The 16,223-nt window shown below is 39.7% G+C and overlaps 2 protein-coding genes across 4 annotated transcripts in view; one reads left to right on the top strand and one right to left on the bottom strand.

Moving 5' to 3' along the window:
• Nucleotides 1–16,223, bottom strand: part of CASS4 (Cas scaffold protein family member 4) — a 41,393-nt gene that overhangs the window by 20,253 nt on the left and 4,917 nt on the right. The window contains exon 1 of one of the 3 annotated variants that reach the window (XM_072414209.1): nucleotides 1,136–1,301. The exons of the other annotated variants lie outside the window; for them this stretch is intronic. Within the exon in view, the coding sequence (XP_072270310.1) occupies nucleotides 1,136–1,147 (12 nt within the window). The 5' untranslated portion in view covers nucleotides 1,148–1,301. Of the gene's footprint in view, nucleotides 1–1,135; nucleotides 1,302–16,223 lie in introns of those variants that run through there. 3 annotated transcript variants of the gene reach the window in all.
• The window catches only part of AURKA (aurora kinase A), a 28,660-nt gene continuing 25,569 nt past the window's right edge, over nucleotides 13,133–16,223 (top strand). The window contains exon 1 of the mRNA XM_072414214.1: nucleotides 13,133–13,159. The gene's annotated coding sequence lies outside the window, so the exon portion shown is untranslated. The remainder of the gene's footprint in view (nucleotides 13,160–16,223) is intronic.

Raw genomic sequence — 16,223 nt, 5'->3', positions numbered from 1 at the left:
CACCACTACAATTCCAGGCAACTATGCAAGATTTTAGTTCCCATGAGTGTTACTCCCAACAATGCTTTGATGTTTGTGTAAAATGAAGGCTTGGAACATAATTCTTAGTTTTATTTAGATAAGCAGACAAGTAAGGGAACTCCCACAGGAGGAGACAACGCTATTCCAATTGCTAAACAGCAGCTTAGTGTTGTCAGGCTGCTACTGCTAGGGTCGGGATCACCAGAAATATTACAACTAATTAAAAAACTATTTTAAACTGCATATGGCTAAGACAAGATTCCAAACTGCAGTATACACTATGAAAACAATTGGGCATGTTGGAGTTACTCCATACCCAATACAATGGATAAGTTGCAGTGGTACAACACTTGTTGCCCAATGCTACATCACTAGTTTGCTTCTGAAAGAATATCTCTGCTTTATAAAATATTCTCAATACATCCATTTTCACCAATTTAATATATTCCAATTCATATCAATAGTTATACAAAAAAGTACAAAATCACTTCCAACTTTTATCAGTGTTTTTTCCAAGATTCACACTCCACCTTGGATGAAAGATGTGTGAATCCTAGATAAAAATATGAATTACATATGTGCTGTACAACATAAAATAGTAAAAACAAAAAAAACATTACTGATTTAGATGAAACAAAACATTTACTATGGAAAGCAAGACTCACAGCTAGAAAATGTCCAAAATTTCAATTTACAGTGAAATCCATTCCCAATGTCACTTGGACCCTTAGGGCTCATTCACACATTGCCTGTTGCACTGGAATGCATAATGTATGTGTGCTAGCAATGCATTGTTGCAGCGCTTGGCACTGTTTTGTTTTTTTTGTTTTGTTTTTTCCTAAAGCTCCATGTAGCTCTTTGCAATGAAGCAAACTGCATTAGAATGCACAAAAACCATCATATTCATCATATTCTATTTTTTTCAGCTCCATGAACAGATGTTTCAGGACAATCTGAATAAACACACCTATAAAAACAGTATTTGCTGATCCCAAACCACAATACAGGTAACAATCCCAGACATACAGTAAAACAAACCTCAGATACAAAGTAAAACAAATCTGTTGCAAAGTTCTAAAAAGTGCAAAGCTGCAGAAAAGAGCAGAATACTTACAGTCACCTTCATCTTGCTCCTGGGGATTTAAAAGGCCATTCCACGGGGTAGAAAATGATATCCAACACTGGAGTTCTCAGGCTGGGCTGCTGGGAAGTCTATAGGAATTCCCTACTACTGGGACAGCTACTGACTCACTGGGAAAGACAGAGGAGATGAATGGGATTCTGATCCCTACAGCCACACCTCCTGATCCTTATTGGTTGGGGGGTTATTATTAGAATGAAGATCAAAGAGGGTTGGCTGTGGCCATGCTGGGGGGCTAATTGTACTGACACTCAATGAGGCTGAACTGAATTCAGGCTGCAAGAACTTCATGATTACAAAAAGAAAAAACATAGAACTTTTTTTGATAATAACAATGCTTGCTCCTACTTTCTGCTCATTTAAAAGAGCGATTTTTTCAAACTTGCCTACCCACCTTCTTCTCTCTTTTGAATCCATATCACTACTTCCCCCCCCCCCCCCCCCCTATATATCTCCCCTCCTATTGTGCATTACTTCCCCTGCCTTCTAGATTGTAAGCTCTTCAGGCCAGGGTCCTCTCCTCCTTCTGTCTGCATCTGTCTGTCATTTGCAACCCCTATTGAATGTACAGCACAGCGCTGCGTAATATGTTGGCGCTATATAAATCCTGTTTTTTATTATTATTATTATTATTAATAAATGCAAAAGTAAGACAGATAATTTCTCTAAAAAAGCAAACCATGCACCATATATTTTTAAATCTATATTTGATGGGAGTCAGTTCTTTATTAAACACATACACTCCCTGCAAATGCTAGGGGTTGGTAATAATTTCTTGGGTGGCAATAATTGCAATTATGCTTTATGTTACCCATACACAGGAGAATTAACAATTGTCTAACATAGATGAGTAATAGTACCCATACCTGGCCATAGGAAACTAGCAGGGTAGATTATTATTATTATTATTATTATTAATAATAATAATAATAATAATAATAATAAATTGTATAATTTGTAAATATTACACAGCACTGTACAATAAATAGGGATTTCAAATGACAGACATACAAACAGGAGGAGGAGAGGACCCTGACCAAAAGAGCTTACAATCTAAGAGGTGGGGGGAAATCATCAGGGTAATACATTTGTCCACATGTGCTGAATCTGAGAATGTGTTATGATTATTAATATTATTTTTATTATTAATAAACAGGATTTATATAGTGCCAACATATTACGCAGCGCTGTACATTAAATAGGGGTTGCAAATGACATCCAGATACAGACAGTGACACAGGAGGAGGAGAGGACCCTGCCCTGAAGAGCTTACAATCTAGGATAGTTATAGCAAAACATTGAGAAACTGGAAGAGAGAGAATTGACACTTTGCATTATCTGGAGCTCAGTGCAGATGGAGAGTTTGTTTAGAAAGCTCCAATTGGTTTTTGCACCACTAATAATTTAGCAATGGAAGCATGGATACAAATATATAAAAGAGAAATCAGGTAAATAACTTCCTGTTCAGTCCGGATAGGACAAGTTAACCAATTGCTAGAATATATTTTCTGATTTTATCCATATACCTCCTATGCTGTCCATTGCCGGACTTGTAGGCAATTCCAATTCTAGAAAATTCCAGACTATTCCTGTTGTAGACCTTAATTGGCAGTGTTGATTTAGCCAATTTAGCCCACAGGAAAGCTCAATTTTGCAGGCAACGTTTAGAAAAAAACATATATAAAATCTGTTAATGCTGGTTTCTTTAAAAATGTACTGGAGCTGTCATCCTAGTCCTTCATTCTCTGACCAAGGACAAGCATGCATTGTCAGAGTATAGGCATTTTGCAACATTTGCCCCACGTATGTTCCTGATCAGTAATGTTAATGGTAGAAAAGGGATGACTGGAACCCCAGAACCTGCACATTTAACAAGCTGGGGGTATCAACTGCTATATCTACCCTTACAGGTTTCTTTTGAAGCAGAGCATGCCATAGCGGGATAGTGCAGGAGTAATGATTATCTGTAACAGATATTCCAGTGTTAACACATTATCACCATTAAACGCTTCTTGTGGCAATGTTAGTGACGCCGAGCAATATAAAATTTATAAAGATTTGCATGTGATGAGTAATATATGTGATCTGATTCTACAATCTCCATAGCTATGTAACATGAGAAACATCCAATCAGGCCTCTAAACTATCATTTATGGTAAATCTAAAGGCAAATATACAATCAGCGTATCTTGACCATTGCACCTCCTATTTGCATTGTGACAAAGTGTAGATTTCCAGTAAATAGGGATCAGTTATATAATAGCAGACACGTCATAATACAATAATCAAACTGCATTCCAGAAGTTGGGTGATGGAAGGACGGTGAGGCTGATTTTTACTAGATCACCTACTGGGCTCTTTGTGACTCAGACAAGGATATTTAGCACTGGATTAATGTGTTCAAGAAACTTTCAGCTTTGTAGAGGAGCTCGGGGGATTATGAGGATTGGGCTGTTTTTGTTGTGAGTCACCCCGGAGGTGAAGGTATTTGACTTTTCTATTATTAGCTCTTCCTCCTTCATGTAAACAGGTTAGTTTTACTTTTCAGTCACAGATAGAAAGATAAATGTGGGAAGAAAAAGAAATGCACATTGGACATTTAATAAATCAGCCCCATGGTGTCTCTATAGAAGTGTTAAATGTCCGTTACTGATCTTTAAGGGTTACAAAGGAGAGGAGACGTCAAGACGGAATCATCATGGCAGCCAGGCCTGTACCTCTTCCCATAGCCCCCTGCTACATGGAGTGTTCCCTTGCTACATTGAGTGTTTGCTGTGCCCTATTTACTATGATAAAGTTGTTTGTGGACACGTCTCCAATGTGAATGTTAAAGTGGCTTTGAATAATCTAATTAGGCAGTCACTTGTCAAGCCAAACACCTAAAATATATAGCCTGGGGATGCACAGTTAATGAAGACCCTCCCCAATACACAAGTCTGTCTGAGGTGACACAGCACCTTGTGCTAAGTGAATACACAAAGATGGGAGCCACAAGCCCATTATTAGACATTTGCTCACCTTGTATTAATATGCAAAGGACATTAATCTGCAGATATGTGTGTTACATGAGCTACATGCTACTCCTAGACATGGAATGGCATTCAGGTGATTGTTCTTAGATTATGCCACAAACATGTGCATGTGTATTGACCTGTGTATATGAGAAATGTCGGGTTTTCTCGGGATTTGGTAATCAATACCTGAATCAGTGTTCTCCCTAGCCCCTTTAGGCTGGGTGCACCTCCCCGCACTGTTCAAAAACTCGTTTTTTTGGTGGTTGCTGAAAAGTTAAGTCACAGTACAGGGGCTGCCACCCACCTTCAGCTTCTTCCCATCCAGTTTAAAAAAAAAAATTGGCATTTTAAACCCAATTAAACCCAATAAAGTGATAGTCAAGTCATATTTATTTTGGTACACAAAGTATTTTGAAAGGATGTCTTTCATTTGTTTTACAAATATTTGTTAGATATCGTAATAGAAAGTGATAAAGCTGGCCATAGACAGGTTGACATCCCCAATAGATCAAGCAGTCCATTCAATCATTTCATCAAACTGACTATAAATCAATCTTCAATCTTCCCTTACTTTGGAGAGATCTCCCGTCACTTCTATGCTGTGACTCAAGAAAAGAAGTGAAGGCAAATCTCCCTAAAACAAAGGAAAGGAGGAGATTGTGTTCCGATGTGCTGCATTATTATATTCCGAGTGACAGGGTCTCTTTATTGTGTTAGTACTATGTTGGGGCAGCACGGTGACTCGGTGACTGAGATTGGCACTCTGGCCTTTGCAATAATAGGACATTATCTGTATGAAGTTTACGTGGGTTTCCTCCCAAATTCTAAAATTAGATTAATTGGCTTCCCCTCAAATTTGCCCTTAGGCTGTATTAAAGACATATGACTATGGTAGGGGCATTAGATTGTGAGCCCCTTTGAGGGACAGCTAGTGACATGACTATGGACTTTGTACAGCGCTGCGTAATATGTTGGCACTGTATAAATACTGTGTAATATTAATACTATCAGGATGCATACATCCCAGCGAACTGGCAAATTTATTTTGAACTTTTTTAAGACTGCATTGGCCGAGTTAGGAGGTTTTGGAACCATGTGAGCCCATATATGCCCAACAATTCCTGCTAACTCTACAGCTGCACACTTCACCCTGTGCTGCCATCTTGGTTTTGGGAGCTACCTGTCTCTTGCTTATTGTATTAGCCATCATTCTAGGTGACACATGGGCCTGATTTATTAAAGACTAGAGAAGACAGACTATCATGGGAGAACCTAGGTGGTCCCGGTGGAATGGATTTGTTAAAAATCACTATGATATTAGTTGTCAAATGTTTTCAACTCTGGACCAGATTCATTTCAGGTTTGCTGGAACAGGCCAGTACTCCCATGATAATCTATCTTCTCCATTCATGGAGAGTCTTAACAAATCAGGCCCACTGCTGTGTATGATAGGTAGGTGATGTTTAGAATGTCCTGAAGCCTTTAGAGATATGTAACCTGGACCCAACAGAAGGTGGCATGCATGGTAGGATATGCCATCCTAAGAGAGGAATGCTGAAGACCATGAACCACCAGAACAAACAAACAGTATTTACAGGAGAAAATTGTAGTTCATAAAAAAAAAGTTTGATAAAAGAAATATAAGAACTTTGTAAGGAAATGTTGCTGACGACAAATAACCCTGAACCACTGGTATGCAGTTTATAACAGATAACCAGCAAAGGGAGAAGAAGAAAAGACTTGCAAGGTATTTTCATTTTGGGATTTATAATGGGAGTGAGATTTGCAGAAACCTTCTGTTTTTTAGAACTGTTCATTAGCCGGCCTCAATGTGTGACCCAGGTAGAGATATTTGTGCTGACTTTAACGGCTTTCTTAGTAATTTGAGCTGAGATTCATCACCAAAATGTTTATTTACTGAGTGCATTCAGTAGGCAGCAGATACTACATTGACATCTGCAGCAGGGGTGAGTATCGTCCATTACCCTTCACACAACTTTCTGTCTGTTTTCATCTAAACACCAACACATGGGGATTGACTGACAGCAGACAAGTATTTCTGGGAAATGAGGACTGGCTAAAAGAGAAGGGATCCTATTACCAGGAATCCCCCAAAATGTATATTTATGGAGGGTCCCAACCCCCACCTGACCGAATAAATCCGACCTACACAAAGCCTTTATCTGATGGAAGAACAGAGCCATCTTTGTTCAGGCATCATCCAGGGTTATCAGTTACTTGGGACACTGGCTTAAAATACCTCAAAATCTGTAGTTATTAAAGGATCATTTAATAAAAAAATGCTTTGAATTATTTTCAGTTAGCGGTTGTGCAGTTTGCAGGCTGGTGGTGCTGTGTTCATAGCGGAAAACCACGCGGCTGTTAATATTTTTTTTAGCTTTTTAATGTGGTTTTACAGGGGTATCGGGTGCCGCTTACAGTGGATGGAGACTCATGCACAGGAAGTATCTACAGACTAATAATACAACATGGGAGTGTGTGAAGGGGAAGATAAGTCATCCTCGCACCCACATTTATTTATCACTATCTGGTTGTTATAATGCAGTCACTTTGCTCTGGGTATGCTAGTGTATTTATAAGGTTTTATTATATTTGTTTGAAGTACTGCAGAACACCCCCATGTAAGAAGTGGAGGAGTTCTGTCACCCAACCACACTTCCTGTCCTGGGGTGACAATGCTGCTCCTACATGCACTACAGTGAGAAAGTGTTGTCAGCCAAGAATAGAGAGAAAGGGTGTTACTGGTAGGTGAAAAATAAAACAACAAATGTAGCCACCGCTTATGGTAAGGTATGATATGTTCATATATATAAACCTAATATATTTTTGTCCCTGGATTTGGATGCACTTTAATACTCTCTCCACAGCAGCACCTCTTCTTCACACCCCATTGCTTAATTTAGTGTCAGAAGCGGATGGAAATACCTGACTACAGACTGCACATGCATGCTTCCACATTTCTACATATGTTTAACAATGAACAAAAATTACCCAAACAAATTTATGTAGATCGCTTATGAAGTGTTCCTCAGCAACTCCTAGTCAATGGGTCCCAATGTTTTCACCAGGGTTCCTCCAGAGGTTACTAAGGCTATGTACACACTTGCAATGTTTCTCATCCGATAATTGTCTCAGGGCCGATATCGGATGAGAATCTGGCATGTGTACAGCTCCCGTCGTCCATCGTCAGAACGACCGTCCTGGTGGATGCGGGGACGATGGACAACGAACGATCGTAAGGGAAGCAAAAGGGGATAGCATGCAGCAAGGTGCCCTCCCCTCTCCAAAGAGAAGAACGGTATTCTATGTACAGCATTGTTCATGCATCGTGCATTCGTTAGTCATTGGAAAGGATTGTGAAAGATCCTTTCCAACGACAAATATTGCATGTGTGTACCCAGTTTAAACAATGAGCAATTTGTTCCTTTACGGTCAGTTTAAGTACAATAAAAAGCATTCTTCCCACTGACCACTACACTAATGAACTGTGAGCTGTGGATATAGTAATTATAGAAGGGGTCCCTGAAGACTTGAAAGTTATTTCAAAGGTTCTCCTATATTAAAAGTGTTGAGAAAGGCTGGATTACACTGACTATCAGTTGTCAGAGATTAGAGAGCACTCAGCTACATCAACGACAAGAAAAGTCATTCCCACCACCCTAACATTGAGATACAGAAATTGATGCAGCCAAAGTGTGGCAGAGTAGTAAAATCAGAAGCAAAGTGAAAGTAAGAAATATAGTACAGTGATTTCCCCAGACCCTTTTAGCTGGGTGCACCACCCCGCATTTTGCAGTAACCACCCAGCTTGGGTGGTAACTGAATGGTTGGGTCACAATACAGGGGCTGGCCCCCAGCTAATATACTATATATTGTAATTTTTTTTTTTATTATTTTATCGAATCTCGCGATCCGTGCTAAAACACACCCCGTGTACGGTAAAAAAGTGTAAGTGCAAAAACACCACACAAAAAACGTGCATTGGGGTACTATTTGTGATCCTCCCTCTAAAGAGGAAGGGCCACCCTTTTCCTTAGACCCTCCGAAGCCAAGCTCCAGACGACGGCTGAGTACTGAGCCCACCCAGCCGAAGCTGGGATGGACTTACATGCCCCCTTGGCCGAAGCCAGAGAGGGGCCTTTTCTCTGTGGGACCGCATAAGCAGGTCCCAACAGATACTCAGCTGGGAGCTCTCCCGAAGAGAGACTCCCACTAAGGGAGAGCGCCTGGATGTTAGGCCAAGGCACTCTCCAAGACTTCAGGGCTAGCCCATAAGGGAATAGCACCCTCCATCAAAAACGTTGCAGACAAATACCACACCAGTGACTGTGACAAACATAAAAATACATTAAAAATAATTGTGCACAGTGCATAACACACTGGGCAACGGTTTTAAAAATTGCCCATCTGCACTAGCTGCAGCTAATGCAGAAAAAGGTGAAGTGCCAAATCAATATACATATATATATATTGCCATATCACTATATATTGTAATGGTGAAGCTGATGTAGGTGGGAGGAAGAAACTGAACTGAAATGAAATACAGAGCCATCATTGGACCCCTGATAGGCTCATGTAGACATTGCTGCAACAGTGTACATTCAGCCTTTCTGTGTCAGAGTAAACAGGAAGTGGAGAACCATTAAAACCGAAAACAAGACCAATGTGGGATTTTTTCAAGTTTTCTGGCAAAGGAAAAAGAGGAAGCTGGAAAGAGTGAATTAAAAGTAATTTTAAATGTGTTTTTCAAATGTAATTTTTTAGTTAACTAATTTCTTTCCAGGAAATCCTTATGTAAACTAAGTAATGTGTATTCATTCTGCACACCCAACCTTGTTGATTTGCACAATAAAAGGGTTTTATAGGTGAATTATCACCTCTCATTCCCCCTAGAGTTAACAAAATCACACCCATGATCCAATGTCTGTGAGGACAAAGCAATGTGTTTTGCCAGGCATTTTACATTTTTTTCGATTGATATTATGATTAGTATCCCAATTGTTTTCACCATTATATTTCATTACCATATCCATTGTAACACAATGTTTTTTTGTTTTGTTTTTTTTTTTTTGCACTGCTTAACCAATCAACCAAGGACTCCAAAAAAAAAAAAAAAAACACCTGGCTGCAAAAATATTGAGAGCTAGCAAGATCTATCCAAGCATTCATAAATGCTTACAACCAGCTTAATCTGATTGTTGTACCCAGGAGAAGGCAACCAGAGGGTATAGGATTGGTCAGGGTTTCTGGTTGTCTCCTTGCAACTAAATTTCCTTGCATTGTGTCTTTGTGTGGGGGCAGCCATATTGGTGGAGGGCTTTTATACAGCAAGTTATTTTGAAACAAATAACGAATATAAAGATCCCTCCACCATTTTTGATATGGTGTGATTTTCTAGCAGCATTGTCCGGGACTAGGTCTTTCCACTGAGGTGCTTATAATCCTAATTGTCCATTATACTAACAGGCTAGGACCCACAGCTTCCTAAGAACGTGTGCATAAGGATATCTGAATACAAGGAGCCATTGCAGGCAGGTGGGCTTGGCAGGTAGGCTAGACACTTCCTGGTGTAGGGTGACAACACTATGTTTCATAGTTATGCTCCTATAATTTCATGCTGTCTCATGGCCTTCTGATGGAGATTCTAAGCACCAGGTGATCAGAAGCACAGAGTTGTAACATATTTACAAATATTTGTATTTCTTTAATGTATGCCATTTTTTATTACACAATGTGCTTAAGGCTCCATATCCTTTTCCTTATAAAAGTAGTTGTGGGTAATTAAAGTCAGAATAGGCCAAAGAGGGACAGATAGCTTCTAGAGTTGTGGAACCTTCAATGGCATATTATAAAACCTCTGATAATCAGCAACACAGACAGGGTCTCTTTTCTTCTTAGTTGTGTCTAGGTGTCCCACCTGTTCAGAGGGACTAGGGAGGTGTTGTCTGGATACAGCTGATGTAATTTTCTCTTCAGTCAGCCAGTCTGGACAGCAGATAGGAAGATCCCATCCCATATCACTTCTCTTACTGTATATCAGCAGAAGCCACACATTAACCATCTTCACCAGGACATCAAACATCATTCAGCTGTCCTTTATCCTGTGCATTGTCCTCAGATAAGGGATTCATAATGCTCTATAATCCCACCATGATAAGTACCATCAAAGCTTTTGTAGGACGTGCAAATCCTGTTTCCAGATGCCCCATCCTGGGATGTTCATAGCTTGTCACTGGGCCCCCAGCTAATTACTGGGACTAATATATCTAATTAGTGTTATAATCAGCGGAGAGAAGAATTGAGGGCTCCAGGCAACAAGTAAAATCAATCAGTGAACTGCCAAAGCATAATGAAGACATTGGACTTCGGATGAGCAACCAGCTGCCCAAAAACATCCATATTTTGTGTCTTCTAATAGCTCTTTTATAGTTGGGTAGGCAATGAATATTTTTTTATTGCTGTCCCTATTGATGAAATGTATCTTTCTCTTTGAATGTTGTCACTGAAATAGAAAGGTATGGGGAAATGTCATAGCTGTCAACAGAACAAGAATATAGGGAAAAGCCTGCAATGATGTTCTGGATCATATTGTGTAAAAAATAGGAGAACGTTAGCGAGGACAAGATATAGATCAGTGAGACATTTTTTATACCTTGAGCATATAACATTAATTGGCTTCAATTTTCTCATAAAACTGGGTGGTCACATGGTTGTTGGTGATGGTCTGCTAGTGTTCGCAGACAAGGGGTCAGCAACTGATCCGGCTAAAATCCAGAGGTCAAAGCATCTGAGGTCTCTGGGTATCTTCAACCCATTCAGGAAATATTTCTACTGTGTTAATGGAGATCTCCAAGTAAAAATCTAGTTACACGTGTCAACTTTTTGTTGTGTTTGGAAGACAAATATTCAAGTTTTGTGGATTCTGGAGAAACAATTGCAAATATTCAACAGATATAGAAGAAATAAACCCTATTTTATTCAGCTAAAGTACAGTGTAGCCTAAACTTTTTAAAAAAATATATAAATTGGAAATAAATATGAAATCCTTAAATTCTATCAGTGCAACTGATCCCCTGGAGGCTGTTTTTAGGTGCTTTCTGTTTATATGTACTCTAGTGATGGAGTCATATCTCAGGGCTTCCTAATGGTGACAATGGTGCACCATTGTGGCATAATGTTTATTATAATGGCTACTAAGAATGCAGGAGTACAACTTGGATATTACAAAGCAATGTTACCCTATTACAAGAAATGTAAAAACATTGAAATATTGTAGAGTAACATAAGAAATTGCATTAACATGGTAAATTAAAGTGATTAGGTTTAAATCTTCTTAAAGCTCACCCCTACCCCAAAATACATGAAAATCTTTGGGTGAGGGGACTTTGCTCTCATTTATTGTTAAGGGGTCACCTTGATTTTGGACAGAAAGGGGATTAAATGAGAATTATAAAGTCCCCAATGCTAGCTGGCAGAATTCAGTTCTGGGGAATTAGTTTCATACAGCATTACTTTACATGGACTTACAATCTTCCTGTGATTAATACAAGCTCATTGTTAGTCACCATTTCTGCTTAAACAGCAGATTGATGTAGAGAAGACTTGACATTTTTAACATGGAGAACCCTTGAAATAAATTTCAGGTCTTCAGGGAACCCCTGTTGTACTTGCTATATTCACAGCTCAAAGTATATTATCCGGGTGGTCAATTCTTATTACATTACTGACCATTGGGAAGAAAGTAGATCATTGCTGTCACTAAAGCTAACCCAAGAGGCAGAAATTGCACATGGCTCAGGGAACCCCTAGTGACCTCTGGAGGGACTCTAGGGTCCCCTGGGGCCCTGCTTAAGAACCCTTGATGTAGAGCAATACCAATGCAGAAAGTCAAACACAAATGATCAGTAATTTATTGCTCTGTTTTCGTTTATCAGCTAATACCTGTTGCTAGCCATATCCACCCACAGATATACATATATACATTAGACATTTGGCCACAGCGTGTTTTGGGATAAAATCTATTTACCGCATTGTAATGAATTAAGGGTCAATAAACCAAAATTTTTGATTTGTGTGCAGTTATTGTTTACAGAATGATAAGCACTGGGTCTATACACATGACCCCGTAGGAATACAAGTTATTTTCATGAACTGTATTTAAAAGTTTTAAGGTGGGGGACTTGATGAATCGTTAAGCCGTGATTTGGGCCGCTTGCGCGCCCTACGCATTTCATTCCATAGCCGTGAATCATATTGAGAACCAAGCAGAATCCGTGTTATCACAGAACTGGCTGGCAGCCTTATGAGGTCTTTTATGTCAGTGGTAGAATGCAGAGATAAGAGGCCTCATTCCTCCATGTCTATGCTGCATGATACAAGAATTTGTGGTATGGAGAGGAAAGGAGCACTCAGTAGCCCTAAAGTAAATACAGATCTGACCTCTGGAGGTGCATGCTTGTTATTCACGCTCCTCCTCCTCCCAGCCCCCCAAGGATTGATATAGATACTGTTATCATGGGAAGGCTGCAATCAGTCTTTTATGTTCCCTTGGTAGATATGATAACCATCAAATATCAGGGAGACCCAGGAACAGCCTGGAGGATTCTGGGAAGGAAGCAGGGGGCTATCACCAGTTTTGGCACTGAGCAAAAGCAATAAACGATGATCATTTAGTGGTGACAAATGATTCTGTAATGGAGTTTACTCTTTCTGGTAATCTATGTACACATGCTAGATGATTGTCTGCTGAAACAAAGGGTTGTGATCGTCTGTAGCAAAAACATCAAAAAGATTGTTACCAGTGACAGAAATCTGTTGAGGGCTTACCAATTGTTAAAATGAAAAACCAAAAATGTATAGAAGTTCTACAATATTTTTTTGCCTTGCTGAAGGTAATTCGGATCTTTCTCTCTTTCAGATCTACACTGGTTTAGGAAACGTGAAGAGCATTGGTGCATAACGGGTAAGTTTTTTGTCTTTTTTTTGCAACTAAGGCTATGTACACATCTCAAATGATTCTCGCCACGAACGGTTGGGCTTGTCTCAAGTGAGCATTTCACTTATTTACAGCGCCTGACAGATTTATGAATGACCGAATACAAGTCAATGGAGAAGAGCACAATGGGGTGCTGCTCACTCGTCCCCCCCTCTTCATAGAACGGAATAGCACTGTGTGTACAGCACTCGTACGTTCACCTGTCACTCTTTTGTCACTGGAAATGATCAGGAAACATTGTTTCTAGTGACAATTATTGAACATGTGTATGCAGCCTAAGTCACTTTAAAGAGTATTTGCTGGACATTTGAAAGCTTCCTTGTGTCATAATTCACATTTATGCATTCTGGGGTGTTAAGTAAAATATGGTTTTTTTGCAGAAAACCCTCCTCTGTCCACCTGTCAGAAATAACATAGTTTTTTGTGCCCTTTCTGAAATAATCTTCACTTTTTTTACAATATCATGACCTCAGCCCTGACAGCTGCTATCCCTTTACCAAGGAGAGAGGCCTGGTGTTTTCTCCCAGGGGGCAGATTTTGTTGTTAAGGTAGGGATGTCATTGGCACTGAGTTCTTGTCCCACTTACCTTTCTGACCTGGTAAAAAAAATACTCCTCTAGCCGCTCTCTTTGCTCCTCCAATGTCCTTATAATGACCTTGTCACACACACGGCTCCAAGACTTTTCTAATGCAGCCCCTACTCTCTGGAATGGTCTTCCTCATCCTATCCAGCTCGCTCCTATTTTCTGCTCGTTTAAAAGAGCCCCCAAAACTACATTTTTCTAACTTGCCTACCATCTTCTTCTGTCTTTTGAAACCCTCACTACTTCTCACCATTCCAAACCTCCCCTCCTATTGTGTATTACTTCCCCCACCTCCTAGATTGTAAGCTCCTTGGGTCAGGGTCCTCTCCTCCTCCGGTGTCACTGTCTGTCATTTGTTACCCCTATTTGATGTACATCGCTGCGTAATATGTTGGCGCTTTAATAATCCTGTTTATTATTATTATTATTATTATTATTAATAATAATAATAATAATAATAATAATAATAATAATAATAATAAAAAGAAAACGAGCTATAGGGAGGCACACAAATAATATTTTCTTTGGTTATGCTGTTGTCATAGTACACCAATACCAAGACTATAAATATGGAGTTATTTTACATATTCCTACCAAACCGTAAATGGGCTTCAAAAAGAAACACTACTGATCATCCTAGCTGCTTTGTAATTTGTTCTTAGTGCTTCTTGAAGATCACAGCTAAGATTCCAATTCATATTTAGTTTCTAATAACTTAGAAACATCTTCTCTGAGTTTACACCTTCTTTGTGCTGGCAGGTTATGATTCAAAAGAAAAAAATGGAGACTTCAGAGGCTCTGTAATAAACTCTGAAGATACATTTCTTCATGATATCTATAGATGCAGAGCTGAATGATGGCTTTAAACAGGACCTTTAACTTTGATGATGGGTTCACTTTAGTTGAAGTTTGATTTAGTTTGACATTACTGAGGACCCTCATGCTGACCATTGGTGAGGTATCCCAGCAAGGTATCCAGTTCCACCCAACTATCACAATGAAGCCAAATCGTGTTGTTTCCCTCTCCCAATGAAAAGTAATTGGGGAGTCAGTACTATGGACAGTGCTGATAGTGCTGCTTGGGTAAATAATTATTGTTTCACTCTCACAATGGGCCTCATTTATTAAAGCTCTCCAACACTTTCACCAGTGAAGCTGGATGATACAGAAAACCTGGAATGGATTTCCTAGAAGTTTTTGCTATTTGTTAGCAAATGTTTTCAATTCTGGATTAGATCCATTCCAGGTTTGCTGGATCACCCAGCTTCACTGATGAAAGTGTATTCTCTCCAGCCTTGGAGAACTTTAATAAATCAGGGCCATTATCTGAAAACTAACAAATATACTGTAGATACCAAGCTGCAAGAGACAGACAGTGAAGGAGATACAAACTACTTGACTTTCACTCTAAAAATTGCTGGTTACATTTTCACAACTCCACTGATTTCGGTAGGTCTATCACAGCCAGAGACAACGACATCTGATACAAGAAATCGGTACCGAGTTCAGCTCATAAATAAAAAAAAGGTTTGTGGCCAGCTAAACTTTGAATGGGAAAGATGTCATTGCCCTATAACAATCATTAAAAGCTGCTAACTGTGGCATCCTGCACCATTGCGCTGAAGTGCGAATTTCTCTGCTAAACCACAACACACAATCTGCAACCCAATCCAGGAACCCGAGGGGTGGAGGTGTTTGTGTGTCTTTGTGGTGCAAGTTTACATGTAATCAGAACAAATATTTCTCCACTCAGCCAGGAAAACAAAAAACAGGGATGAGGGGAGACACTTTCCTGGCTGGTGTCTGCATTAGGCGGATCAGCTCCAAGGCAGCGCTGGCCAGAGGTGTGGAATCCTCCTCTCTCGCCTGGGGAATCTTACACCCCACCAGTCCCTTGCCCTAAAGACTGCCACACTTTCACGCCTGCCGCTCCAAAGCAGCCACCTCAACGCATGCTAGCTTCCAGCTTTAACATTTGGGTAGCATTTTGGTTGCAGTTTTTAACAAAATTTGGTTCATGTGGAAAATAAAAAAGTTCTATCACATACCTATATAGATATATATATATATTTATACAAAATTCAGTTCAGGTGTGCCTTGTCTCAAGAGGTAAGATTTTGTTTTGATTCTAGGTAAATAAAAACCTGTTTTTACATGGTTTTCATTGTTTATATTACGATTTTCAAACTAAGGAAATAGCCAGATACTACAGACATGCCATGGAAGATGGTTAAAGACTGCAAACACACTACAGGAGATAGTCAGAGACTGCAGACATATTACAGGAGATGGTCAGAGACTGCAGACATATTACAGGAGATGGTCAGAGACTGCAGACATATTACAGGAGATGGTCAGAGACTGCAGACATAGTACAGGAGATGGTCAGAGATTGCAGACATAGTACAGGAGATGGACAGAGACTGCAGACATAGTACAGGAGATGG

The sequence above is a fragment of the Pyxicephalus adspersus genome, chromosome 6 (genome assembly GCF_032062135.1).
Source record: "Pyxicephalus adspersus chromosome 6, UCB_Pads_2.0, whole genome shotgun sequence".
Taxonomy (NCBI): domain Eukaryota; kingdom Metazoa; phylum Chordata; class Amphibia; order Anura; family Pyxicephalidae; genus Pyxicephalus; species Pyxicephalus adspersus.
This window is presented reverse-complemented; position numbering and strand designations above follow the sequence as displayed.